Genomic DNA, 13,449 nt, shown 5'->3' with positions numbered 1-13,449 from the left:
CAGTTTTGTGGATGTTTTCATGCCCAGCAAATTTATTTTCTGTAGTAACAAGAACCAAAATTTAAAATATGCAGCTAATGCATCAGGTTCTGCTTTTTAATATGACTGGCTCTGGTCTTCTCAAACTTACTGGAAACATCACCATGACATATTTTCCCTTCCAAAGATTGATACCTGTTAGGAAAATAAATGCTGTACTAGATGAAAAGCTGGCACTCAACAGCACTGGATTTCCACCTGATAACTTCTGTTTACAGTAAAACTAGATACATATTGAGAATCATCTGTGGTTTATATAAAGTGTTGACTTTCCCTCAGAAAAATCTGTACTATCTGCTAACTTACTGGTTTCTAATGACAAAATACACTTCATTAATTGATTATGCCCTGTCATGCTTTCCCCCTGTAAGAATACAAGCTTGGCTTTTCTAAACCTGATGTAAATAAATTTTAGATTTCACATGTAATGACTTTTAGCCACGCATGTTTTGAAACTAATTCTTCTAAAATGAGTCAACTTCTCTTTCTAAATTCAGCAATCACCAATAACTGAGTCTAGTTTGAACTGAGCAAAACATATTATTCTATATATCATTTGCATAAACTGTACCTGCAAAACTGGGACTCCACAGATTTGTTCCTGTACATCTTCTTTGAATTAAGGAACAGAATGAATCCATATTTGCTATGGAATACAGTTAATCTGTCCAAAGTTGTATGTAAGGATGGGAATAAAGATTTGGCAGTGATCCCTCCACCAGTTAACTACAGCTGCTGAGTTTTTTGGGGAAGAAGTATGCAAATGGTCTGTTGGCATTCTTGTGTAATTTTTACTTGAAGAATCATAAAAACTTTGGCAAGCCAGAACACACTAATACCACAAAAATAAGATACAAAAGCCATTTATTCAAAAAAATGTGGTGGTGTCAAATCACATACACAAGCCAATACTGAGCTACAAACACAGACCAAACAGTTCTATAAACAGAAATTGGAGTGTTCATATACCATAGTACCTGAAAAAGACCGTTAATAAAAAGGAGTCCATAAGTATTTAGTTTCATTTTTTCTATATGGCTCCTTGCTGAATGTCTTTGCCTAAGTTAGTGTACACTGAGCCAGAGGTAGAGTCCCAAGTAAAGCATCTAATGCCTCAGGGCTCCATTAAAAAACTTTATTCTTCTAAACAAAAGGAAAGTCTAGTCTATAGTTTTCTGTATGACACTGAAGTAAAGCCTCTTTGCTTGAACAGTACTGCATTCCCAAGCGCTTTTGGCATTAACCTAGATTGAGACTGTGCTTTGTGGAACCACCTCAGTTCTCCTCCCCTTCGGACTCCGACTCTGCAAGAGAAGAGAGTGAAACACTTCATGAAGGCTGCACAAAGACACTGATGTGAGTAAATATATAAAAATAGCAAGATATCCTTCCAAAACAAAAATGAAAATTTTCACCACACCTAGTACTTCCTAGGAAAGGTTGGCAGATCAAACAGAGTTAACGAGAAAGAAACGCACAGCTTCAGGAGATGAAGGTTTGCTCCTCTTTGGTGGAGCTTTTCATTTGCAGATCTGTCACTAAAATTTTCACCATATTGCTATGAATGATTCTGGTCCTCATTTACAGAGCCACAATATATACTGGAGCTGAGTTTAATAAAGGATCAGCATTATTTGCTCACTCTTCTAATCTCTACGAGTAGACTGTAGCACTCTCATCCAGGAAGCATCCTTAAAACTATTTGCTTTGCAAATATCAGTCAGCATCACTGCCCAGCCTATCTAGAAAGGCTAAGTGCTGTTACCCTACATAAGTATGAAACATGTACAAACCAAATTTTAAATTATTTTTATAGCATAAGATAAAGTTAATTTAGTAATAGAAGCAGAAGAAGTAGAAGTAACCTAGAAAAAGGAATACACATGCTGGTTTTGTAATCTAAAGTTACTTTTCATCATCTTGTATTTCTGTGCTCACCTGACAGGAAAGGGCTCACTGCCAACAAATATTACACCATAGATCAGATTTCTGAGGGCAAACATGGTCTGCATGTTCTTACAGAAACATTTTGTCTCCGTTTGTACTGGACTTTGTAATTAAGGACATCTGGCAGAGGGGACATGCAGGAAAGGATAAAAATAAAGAGCAGCCAAGGCATACAAGCAGAAAATTTTTTAAAAAAGCTTAATTAGACCAAGCTTGCCCATCCAAAATCTAAGTGTGAAAGCAGCTGCCATTTTTATACTGCTACCTAAACATGTGAATTGCTGCTGAGTTTTATCTGTTTCTAGTACATATTCCCTCCAAGTTTATAAAATTAATTACATTAAATGGAATGCAAGTGAACCCTAATAATTCTATCCATATCTATTACACATGGATTTATCTTCCCAACTGATGGGGAATTCTTTTTCCATGCAAAAAAAGGTAACTTATTTAGTAGACGTATTTTCCTATCAAGAACCTGAGGAAAACCAAGCTAGGGACTAAAGAAACTAGTTCCTCTTCTAAATAACCACTTTAAAGCAGCAAATACAGATCACATAACGTTAACCTGACCATTCAGCTAAAGCCAGTTTCAAGAGCCAGGGTGCAGGCAAGCTCATGCTCTGTGCCATTAAACATGACAACAGCAAGAAAGGCACTGAGACAGAAAACTGTTTGGCTGCAGGTGTTAGCACCAAGGTGCTTGATACTGTCATCACTGCAGAGTTCCTCCCTGCAGAAGCTAAAAGAGTTTATCTATAGGCAAGTGGTACCCAGTGAATAAAGGACTTCACTTTATAGGGACATCATAATCACTAAAAAAGCAGCAAGTGTTAGGCTTAGGTATGCCTGGAAACAACTGAGATGATCATGCCTGCTGTTTTGTATTTTGAGTCCAGAATACTTCATATGCTGGTACAACTAAAATGTGAAAAAAAAATTGTTTTGCAAAGAGACTACCATAGTTCTTCAAACAAACCCATACCTTCTTCAGCATTTTGCAGCCACTCCACAAATTTCTTCATCTGGTCAAGAAAAACACTTTTGCCTTTAGCAACATGTGCTTCTTTATACCACTTGAGAATAGCTTCTTCACTCAGAACATCAGCTGAAATACAGATCAGTGTTTGTAAAAAAAAAGTATTTTTTAGAGATTAGCAGATTTCAAACATGAGAGGAGAAAGATTTTTTTTTAAAGGCAGCATACAGCTAATATGATTGCAGTGGAATAAGCTTTGGATGATCTATATTAGGCTACAAATACAGAATATTTGATGCATATAATGGGTTCCAGATGTAATAAAATGTGTAACGTATCAGGCTTAAAATTAAAGTATCAAATATTGTGCTTCTGTCAAGAAGAGTTCTTTTTCATCTGTTTTAAATATACTACATAAGATTGCTGGATAGAAAAAAATATAATAGTCAGCCTGCACACCTTGGAAATTACCACAGTAAGAATTACCATGCTTTTTCTTGCTGTTTTATCACAGAACTGTGCATGGTTCTAGAAATCTGAAGTAGCAGATACCTCCTGACTGAACACTTAAGAGACAGCCAGCATTAATTTTTTGTAATCATTTTCCCCTAAAGGTCTTATATTGTTTTTAGCTAATAAGTTTTAAGGTCACTATTCAGACCACCCATTTTAAGAGACTGGCTTGGAGGGACAGCACAGCTGACATTTTTATGTCAAGCATCAAGAACAAAACAGCTGTCAGTGAGGACGTGTGAGGCAGAGTACAATTCAGAATAAAAAAATACTAATAAATAGCAAGGACACTTATTGTTACCAACATATGCAAATTTAGGTCTAGCAACAGACCTCCAGCCCCAGGACAAAGCTCCTGTGATCCAGCCAAGCCATGTATCTCAGAAATTGATGGCTGTAGACTCAAAATCTGGGATCCACAATGGCATTTTGGCAGTTACGTAATACAAGAGGCAAGAACAAACAACAACATCAACAACAAAAAAATCAAACTGTATTTGTTCTATAAAAAGACTAAAGACAGCTTTCTACACCTCATTAAAATTTCCATTCTTTTTGTCTTTGAACAAACTCCCCTCCCTGCTCAAAATCAACACATTTTTGTACTTCACTGCTTCCCTGAGCTTCTTGGTGCTGTCCCACTGGGTGTTTGCTTGCCAAGGCACCGACCCTGACCATCACCTTCTGCTTCAGCCTAAAGTTAAAACAGATGTGGCAGGGAAGGGAAGAAGACAAACTGAAATAAATGACACTAAAACCCCAAAGCATCTGATCAAACGAGACAGAGGAGACACATTTCACATATGCTGTTGAATAATAAACAGATGGAAGCAACCAGGGATACGTTTGAACTTAATCAAAACTATTTCACAACATTCAACAGTAACTGAATATGAAATCTCCTTGAAAATTAGGAATTTAGTAAGTGTGTGTGACTGGAAATTACCTTGCCTCTCAGGCACGTTTCCAAAATAAAATCCATTCTGCAGTTTACTGCAGCTGACAGTAATGCTGAGAAAATGCAGGGAAAACAGGGACTGAGCCAGCTCTATGCTTTTTTGCATACATATAGATTGTGCTTAGTGAATCTACAGGAGGGACAAAAAAATTCCACCATCCTCCTGAAATCACAACCTGCCACAATTAACTTCTTCTCCAATGTTACAGAAACACTGGAGAAAGAAAGAGGTTTTGAACATGTTGCATTAAATACTTCTGGTAGTCCTTAGTAGCAGCTCAAAGGCATTACAGTATTTAATTAATCTGGATTTTAATTTAGCAAAGCTGAAAATATTTCACATAGACTCATGAACCTGCACTTTTACATTAAACTGTATGTGGAAACATTACATTTACCTCAGAGTCCTGAAGTTCACACAACTACATCTGCAAAATTACTCAGGGTATGACACAGGACAGCCAAAGAAAATCAGGAGAGATTTCAGAAAACAAAAACAACAACTGAAAAAACCCAAGTAGAGCAACCTTGTCCCGAGCTCAAGCTCTGGGGCACTGTGGGCATTCACAAGTATGAAGCTGCTGTATAGAAGTGCTGAAGCCCATTGCTGCATGACAAGTCACATCATGATAACTGTACAAGGAAGCACCTTCAGGTAGGCACATAGCTCAGTTCAAAAGTAATAGGATTCAGGTCTGGTTTTGTTTTGTTTTTTTTTAAATTTGAAGCCCATAAGCTCAATGGTTTTATTGTCAAAGGGGAAACTGCAATTTTTCCCTCCGTTCCCCAAACCCCAATGTGATAAAAGCAACATGTAATCTCACTGTGTGTCTCAAAGATTAAAACATTCACAAGTGTGGAAGATGGAAAATTTGCCTGTATTTAATTCCACGGCAACCTCCTACCCTAACAGAGAAGAACATGCCCTGAACTACAAAAAGGACAACTGCAATGCTCCTTTAATTTCTAAGAAATATTATGTGTAATACATTCATGCCTCCAGTGCTCATAAGGGATGGAATTCTCCCACCCGCACAAAGATGCTCAATTCAACAATCATGCAGGACAGGGTGTAGTTAATCATACCTCTAAATTGGTTTGAAGCAGTGGGAAGGGAAAATGGAAGGAGGAGGAAGGGAATGACTCATTTTGTATATATATAGTTGTTCCTCATCAGAGTTGATTATAGATATATTTAATGGCTGAAGCTGAGCACTGTGGTTTGTGGGCGTGTGCACATAATTTTCACTGCAGTCCCAGGTGATGCCAGCCCCAGAGAGCTGCTTTTCCTGCAGGTGCAGCCAGCTGCCACTCAAACCACCCCCAACCAGAGCCTCCAGGGATGTCCCTCATGAAAGGGAGAAGCTGCAGAGCAGAGAGACTGAACAGCCCAGTCTCTTTTCTTCAGGTTAACTGGAAAGTTACTTGAAGTTCAGGTCTCAGCTTTGCACTCAATCACCCAGTTCAAATGAATTTCTGCTTTTAACTCAAACCACATAGCCATGAGCAATGAAGGGAAAAGCACACCCTGGCAGCTGCCAACACAGTCAATCTGCAAAATTCAACTCCATTGCAGCTAACTCAACTGGGAGAACAGAGCCTTCAAGGGTTCTTTCAATGCAAGGAATGTCACCCACACTACAGTTAAGGCCTTTCTGGTTTGTTTTGGGTTTTTCCCAGGAAAATTTTGCATCAAGTACCACAAAAAAATACTTGAATAATGAAGATATTTAAAGATAATTGTGATCCATCACAAAACAAAACCTCTGTATGAAGTGAAACTTGAAGATTCCTTTCTTCTAAGTGTTCCCTGCAGAGTCTGAGAATCTCTCAGTCTGCATAATTTGGTTGCTGTATCTTTGTACTGCAAAAGAATATTTCTGAGGCTTAATTATGCCTCAAACCAGAGTCCTACTTCACACGTACTTGCAATCAGTTATTCTTGTATTTTGTAAATGTTGTCTTGAATTCTAATGACAAAGTACACAGATGCTTTGTGTTTGCCATTCAAAGGGTGAAATTCTGATCCTCATGAAAGGAACGGTCATTAATTTCAACAGTGTCAAGATTTCACATTTGAAATTTCAAGGATATACACAAAATAAAAGAAAGGGATCAACAGGTGAATGTGATATATAGCATGCATTCCAACAACAGCGCTCATTTTACCAACAGTTAAGGGACACACTGCAACACAGAAGGAACTAGCAAACAACATACATTTTACAATGCAAGCAAGGAAGCTGAGTGCCACTCAGAATTCAACAATTCCTATTCTGCAATTGGCTTTTAGATCTTAGTCAAAATGCAGCTGTCTGATAAACAATTGTACTGGCTTAAGGTGAAAGCCAGAGAAGCAACATCATAGGTGGGGATCAGTATAGAACTGGACAGCTTATTTTTCTCTATACTGTCTCAGAAACACAAGGGTAGAGTAGTAAAAACAATAATGTTAACAAGCTTTAACCAATTACAGAACTGTTTTCGCAAATTATACCTACAAGCCAGTAAGAAGCTGTGCTACTTAAAGGAAAATAGGGCTTGAGCTTACGCTGGGGAAAAAATGGATGCCCCTTCTTGTTTAGAGATGGAATAATAAAAAAATCAACACCACAGACTTTCAAGATCTCCTAGGTGCTAATGAGTCCCAGCTGTCAACATGTTTAGGTAATTCACAGGAAAGTAATCCACAGGCTATTTCATGGTGGAAATGGAAAGCATTGAGAAGCAAGATGTTGGACATCCTGATAAGAGTAGTCATAGAACTAAATTAGTCAAAGCCTGACTGGCATTAGGTGCCTATCATCACCTGCTGACTATTTTTATGCCCAGGAAGCACTCCCTCATAATGAGTAACAAGCAACAAACTGTCCACATTCATGCTGGTACAAAGCTGGATTTTTATCTGCCCATTCACAGATACTCAGATACTTTTATTTGTCGCTAGCTGAAGTTCATGAGGGACCCTGAAACCTCTCAAGAAGTTGTGCATGTTAAGTGCCTTAAGAACAACAGAAAGGGGAATAGGGGTGTCTGCTGCTCCCTCACCACTGACACAGTAACAGCTTTAGAAGGCTTTCTTCCTCGGCAATTAGGAAACAGAAGATAAACTGTCATTGGGAAGTTACCTAAATAAAGTGTATGTCTCTAAAAAGACTTGATGGCTTGTTTTTAGTGGATAGATATGAATGAAGTGGGGAGAAGGAGAGGGTGAAATCTACCAGCAGTGAAACAAAGATAAGGCAGGAAGCATGGCACTGCACAAACCACACCATGAGCCACTAAAGTTTAGTAAAAGTCATGTAGAAGAAACAGGAATTGAAGGCCTAGTGTTCCCAGAATCTTCCCTGGTCGACAAAGTAGCATGTGGACCTAATGGACACTGTTTAACTCCACAGCTGCCAAAACCAGATGCTCCCTGCATCCAGCACCTACAAGGGCCCTATGGCAGTGGCTGCAAGGTCAGGCAAACAGTTGCCAGCAGGCAGCAGGTCTGTCAAACAGGGCAGCTCCAGCTTCAGCCTAAACAGGGCCAGGAAGGGCTGGCAGCTGTGCTGCTGCATGACTGCATCAGATGGCAGAGGCTGGAGCTGCAGCACGCCTGCCCCAGATATTCCATGCAGGAATACAGGAGCAGCACATGTTGGACAGACCATACGGTAGCTTCAAACACTCCTCTAGACAATATGTGAATACTAAACAGTATTATGGGACCTGTAGTGCTGAGGCTGAAGTCTTCTCAGCTCTCCAAACAAGCCTGCCCAAGTAATCTCCTGAGTCAGAAAAAGAACATGTAGGGTGAGCAGAATAGAAGGGAACTAGGTTCTTCAAGTATATTAAGTTTAATATGCAATTCAGTAATTTATTATCTTTTTGATTTTAGAATGCTTTGGAATTTTAGGACTGCTCTTGCAGGTTAACATAGTAATGAATCTACAAAAATTCTGAAAGCAATCCTACACAAGACTATTTCTGGCTTGACCATTAGTTATGCTCTGAGTGCACAGCAATTATGCTTCTCATTCACCATGTCCGAAGCAAATGTTCTTTTCCAAAAAAAAGTGAATAAAGTGATTGCTGCAGCTTGCAGGTTCAAGTTGTTCTATGGTCATTAATAGTATTTCAAATTGTAGAATTTTAGGGCAGAAGGACAAGGTGAATGAAAAACTGCTTTTTCATTTATCATTGAGGCCACACTATATTGAAAGGATAGAAATAAATCCACATGACTCACTTCCTTCTGCCTTCTGAAACCATGAAATTATTGTAACAGTTGGAACTCATTTGCCTTGAACATGTACCTGGACTCAAGAGTGGGGGAACAAAGATCAATATTAGGTTTCTACTCCTGCTGGCTTTTCTCCTCCAACTATTTATAGCAAGAACGTCAGAACAAACTGTTTGGCACCCACCCATCACACGCCGTGCAAGACCATTAGTCTCTATGACAACCTGATCAGAATAAACTTGTGAAGAAGTCCATTTCACAATAAAAATGAAATCCATCAAAACTATAGCACCTGCAAAAAAACTGGCAGGAAAAGAAGAATAAGAAAAGCTCCTTCTGGTAGGGAGTGAGTAAAAAAACCTCCAACTCCAAACCCCTGAAAAATCCTCCTGCTAAAAGGATTTTCACTCTCATGGTTTCTTAAAACCAAGCTCTGATCTACTGTTGAAATCTGCCAGAAATTTATAAAAATGTCTTCCTAGAACTGATTTTATACAAGGGCTAAACTGCACTTGAAATGACTGGACAGTGCTTGATCCTGCTCACACTTCTTGAATGGGATGAAACCAGTGAGGTTTGGGAGACAAGGCCTTGTTTTGGCTTTTCCGGCTGCCACACATTCCTTTGAACTCTCAAAGCACAAAATATTCCAGAGTTCAACCACACAGCCTTCTCATATGCACTACTTGGTTAAACATTATAGGAGAGTGGCTGACACTGAGAATCCAAGCACAGAATACAACAGTGGATTATACACTTTTACCTTTATAAAAGAGTACGACTATCTTCTGAAAGGCTTTCATGAAGTGGATGTTGTCATAACAGTACTCCTGCACCTTCTGGAGTAGGATCAACTCTGACTGGCCTTGAGTGCTGAACACAGCAAGTAGAGGGGCATATTGCTGAAAGGAAGAGAGGGTAAAAAATAAAATGCATGTCAGTATACTTAAAAGATAAACTTTTTTAGAATAAATATAATGAATTTCATCCCTGAAAATGTTTCACTGAAACCTTAGATTTACTTGCACACTGCATCTTCTAAAAGACAATGTATTTATTTGCGTCTATACAATGCATAGACACAAATGTCCATGATTTTTTGTAGCATGTCCTGCATACTTAAAGCTAAAATTCAGTACCACTTAGTTACTGAATTCTGTAAAATCAATTTATAAAGTCTACAATCTGGCTTTATTTCTTAAATTTCACAATGCAGCATTCTGTTCATTCAGAAGTAATGCTTTACAGATGTTCATAACATAAGACATCTCAGGATGAAATACATGAAAAAAAGTCTCTAGTTTCACAGGGGTTTCAGAAGTCCCAGGAAACTTAAAAAAAGTAAATTATTCCAAATTAACTGTGATCAACTGTCCTTATTTTTTCTCATTATCACAATCAAGAATACCATGACAGCCTTTGGTAAACAGCAACATTTTCCAAGCACAGTATTAATTGCTAATGTCACTCTGACAAGACAGTAGTGGTACATTTCACCGTCTTTTTGTGGCATTTATTAATATAAAAAAAGAGCAAAAACATATTTGTTATGCAATTTACCTCTCTTATTTCAGATCTTAAAACTAAAAATTACACTGAAGGACCATATTTTTCCTTAAAAGCTAGTGTTTAAATCCATATCTCTCCAATTTTCTGTCACCTTAGCCTCTGATGAATTCAGCTAGGATGACAATCTAAAAATTAAGATAATATTAAGAGTATTTTTAAGAGATGAAGTTAAATTACCTTTGATCTTCAGAGACCCTAGCCAAATATACATTGCATATTACTATTTCATCTGCTCTTGCATTATCAGCTCAGCTTTTCTTCCGAATTTTCAGTAACCCCAGTTCAGCATTCTCCAGCTGGATTGGCAATGGCCTGATATCACAGAGTTGTGCTCTGAGTGACCAGGGCTACTGCTGGTCTTATTCAGGTGACAAACCACCCATCACCCACAGCACTGATGGGCACGTTTAAAAGTACACTCCAGCACCTCTCCACAAAGAGCAAATCCTGAGGGTTTTACCCAATATGGTCAATGGAAGTAATTATTAAAACACATGAGAATCAACTGAAATTTAAAAGGCTGTTCCAAAATGTGTTTTGCAATAATTATCAGCTATTTAAGACAGCATGAAATCACAATGGCAATAAGCAGCTCAGCAGGCCAGCAGTATTTAGTACTTTTGGAAGAAACCCCCTTAAAATGGCTAGATATAGGTAACACCAGAGGCCAAATTTTTCCACTCTGGGCAGGTATAGCCACATCTTTAGAAATAGCATCAGTGCTTGGTAAGAGCTCTGAAAAACTTGTTTAGGCTGTGAGTAGCTCTTTTCCCTCTTTTAGCCCTTGTAGCATTCAGCTGGTATTTAGGCAAATTGTAGGAAGGCAGGGCAATATACAGTGTAGTTGGTTTATTTAATACCCGCAGCAGAACTCACCCCCATTTACATGTTTGTGAAGTGCTGTTTTCTACAAACATTAATAACTTCTAATAAAAATCCTATGTTTTTAGTTTGGAAGTTAATTGTCTTCATTTTGCCACATCTGACTTTATCCCCTTCACATTCCTCCCTCACTTCTCAGCTGGTAAAGGCTCACAGTTACGAGTCTCACAAATGACTAAGGAACCTCACTGCTGGCTGAGCAAGTGGCATTATTTTCCATTTGCATCATGTTAGGGAGCAGGGGGTCAGTACCCACACTGCTGTGAAGCTCACCAGAAGCTTGCCTCCAGTGAAAATTGTGTGGAAGATTCTCCTCACCCATGGAGATCATCTCTGCACTGGAGGAGGCCTAGGCACTAAGCCCCGGTGTCACAGTGACGTTACTGGGACAATGAGGAGCTTATTCTGTGAGATCCATGCCCTGTCTCCTCCTGAGGTCAGCTCCTGCTGGTCCTGACATATGGATTGCACACATGACTTAACTACACTGCCCAAGTATGCTGGTTCATGGCTGGCCACCTCAACCCTGCTATTAGGTAGCCACCCATCCAGCAAGGCTTTTTAAGGTCTGTGAACCAGGTCAATACTCTGTGTTCTGACCCATCTTTTCAGGGGTGTCTTGTGTACAACTGACAGAATCTGGTTAAATTAGAGACTAGTTAGAGACAGATGTCAAAGTCAGGTGCTTTGTGAAAGTTACCTGTCATGTAACAATAGAACCAGAAAAGAATAAATCCCACCATCTGACATGTTACACATCAGGTATGTGCTTATACACATTCCGATCACAGCACCAGGTCAAAGCAACTCCCTGTTTTCTGGGACATTGACACACAGGAGGGAACAGAGCTGAGCTCTGTATCATCCCTAATACTCTTAATTCACCTTCTGGAGCTGGTTCATACATTGAGGTAGCTGAGAGCCCTAAGAGAAGGATCCAAGATCTGTCTCCACCTATCCTAAAAGGAAGGATGTAAAAATGCTGTTTCATTTTCGAAGACTGAACTGTAAAGAAGCAGCTATCAAAGTCTCAGTTTCTATTTCTATTGCTTCTATTAAAATCTTACCCGTGACTACAAATAGTAAATACTCCATACAAATTTTCCCCTGTTTTTACAAAGTGCATGTACCTAGAAAGATGTCTATCTTATATAGGCAAGATGCCTTACCTAATTTGTTGGGGTGATGCATAGGACTAAACATCCAGCCAACAGGATTTGTATAAAGCCAGCTATGTTTCTCTTTTCCCAGAGTTCAAATATTCCAGAAAGTGTTTGTTAATTTGCCCTGCAGTACTAGACAATAAATCTCAATGGCTATTTTGCTACAACTCAAAGAGAGATAATCAAATTTTACATCAGAAGAACAAGAAAAACAATGTCTCTCCTCCTTCTGGAAACTATCTTGTCTTTCTCCTGCTATTTGAGCCACTTGAGAAAACTTGAAGGCATTCATTCTTACCATCAAAGACTACACAATATCCCAAGCAACTGCATTTCTAGGATTACTGACTGGGAAACCAATTCAGACAAAAGGACAGCAGCAGTAGTAGCTAAACCAACATGGGAACACCCAAGTATGGAGAGACATCCAATATGAATAAAGATCTATTTTACCATAAAGAATAAATCCCAGATTGCTTCTGTTCCAAGGCAAACTTCTGAAAGCCCTGGCTATAGGGGAGTATTCTCCTGGTCATAGATTACCTGCTTAGCAGACTAAGCCTGCAGAAAAGTTTCTGCTCTCAGATCCAGTGTCTTGCACTACACAATTACTTCAGACTTAGATGAAGAATACCAATGATGGCAGTGATTGATGCTTCTGCATTGGTTTGGTGTTTCTTTTCTATCCCAGGTCCTTAGAGTTTTTGTACCAACATGCAGTGGTGGTACTGCAATATTGCAGCCTGTCTTTCTATGTATTCTGTTCCCTCATCCTCAAGGACAGTAGCTGGATCAGAGAGTAACAACACTGTACACACACACAGTCCCAAGCCAGCTCCTGGCTTATCACTTGGCAAGTCACTGAGTATCCAGCTACCACAGCCAACATTGGCAACAACCAATTCACAGAATCTGGCCTTGGCATTCCTGCCGGGATCCATCCAACCTTCTGCACAGCCAGCACAGGTGCTGCATTCACCATGCTCCCAAAATGTCTTTGCTTCTAGCAAAGACATTGCAAAGGCAGTTCTTGCAGGCTTACTAGTCAGGTTTACTAGTCAGGTCTGAGCAGGCTGAGTCCCAGCAGTCCCTTAGCCCTGCCCCAGTGCAAGAAGCCTCTCAGGAACCTGGCATCCTGGGAAAGCACAAAAAGAGATGCTCAGGCTGTGAC

The 13,449-nt window shown here is 39.3% G+C and overlaps 1 protein-coding gene across 3 annotated transcripts in view; it reads right to left on the bottom strand.

Moving 5' to 3' along the window:
* Positions 1 to 886: 886 nt before the first annotated feature.
* BZW2 (basic leucine zipper and W2 domains 2) overlaps positions 887 to 13,449 on the bottom strand; it is a 56,415-nt gene continuing 43,852 nt past the window's right edge. For all 3 annotated transcript variants that reach the window (XM_021538307.4, XM_085567563.1, XM_021538306.4), the window contains 3 exons: positions 9,428 to 9,566; positions 2,972 to 3,094; positions 887 to 1,343 (listed from right to left, as the gene is read on the bottom strand). In XM_021538307.4, coding sequence (XP_021393982.1) covers positions 1,315 to 1,343; positions 2,972 to 3,094; positions 9,428 to 9,566 — 291 coding nt within the window. In that variant the 3' untranslated portion in view covers positions 887 to 1,314. The remainder of the gene's footprint in view (positions 1,344 to 2,971; positions 3,095 to 9,427; positions 9,567 to 13,449) is intronic.

The sequence above is a fragment of the Lonchura striata genome, chromosome 2, assembly GCF_050655825.1.
Source record: "Lonchura striata isolate lonStrDom1 chromosome 2, ASM5065582v1, whole genome shotgun sequence".
Taxonomy (NCBI): domain Eukaryota; kingdom Metazoa; phylum Chordata; class Aves; order Passeriformes; family Estrildidae; genus Lonchura; species Lonchura striata.
Note: the sequence above shows the minus strand (reverse complement) of the source record. Positions and strands in the feature narration are given on the sequence as shown.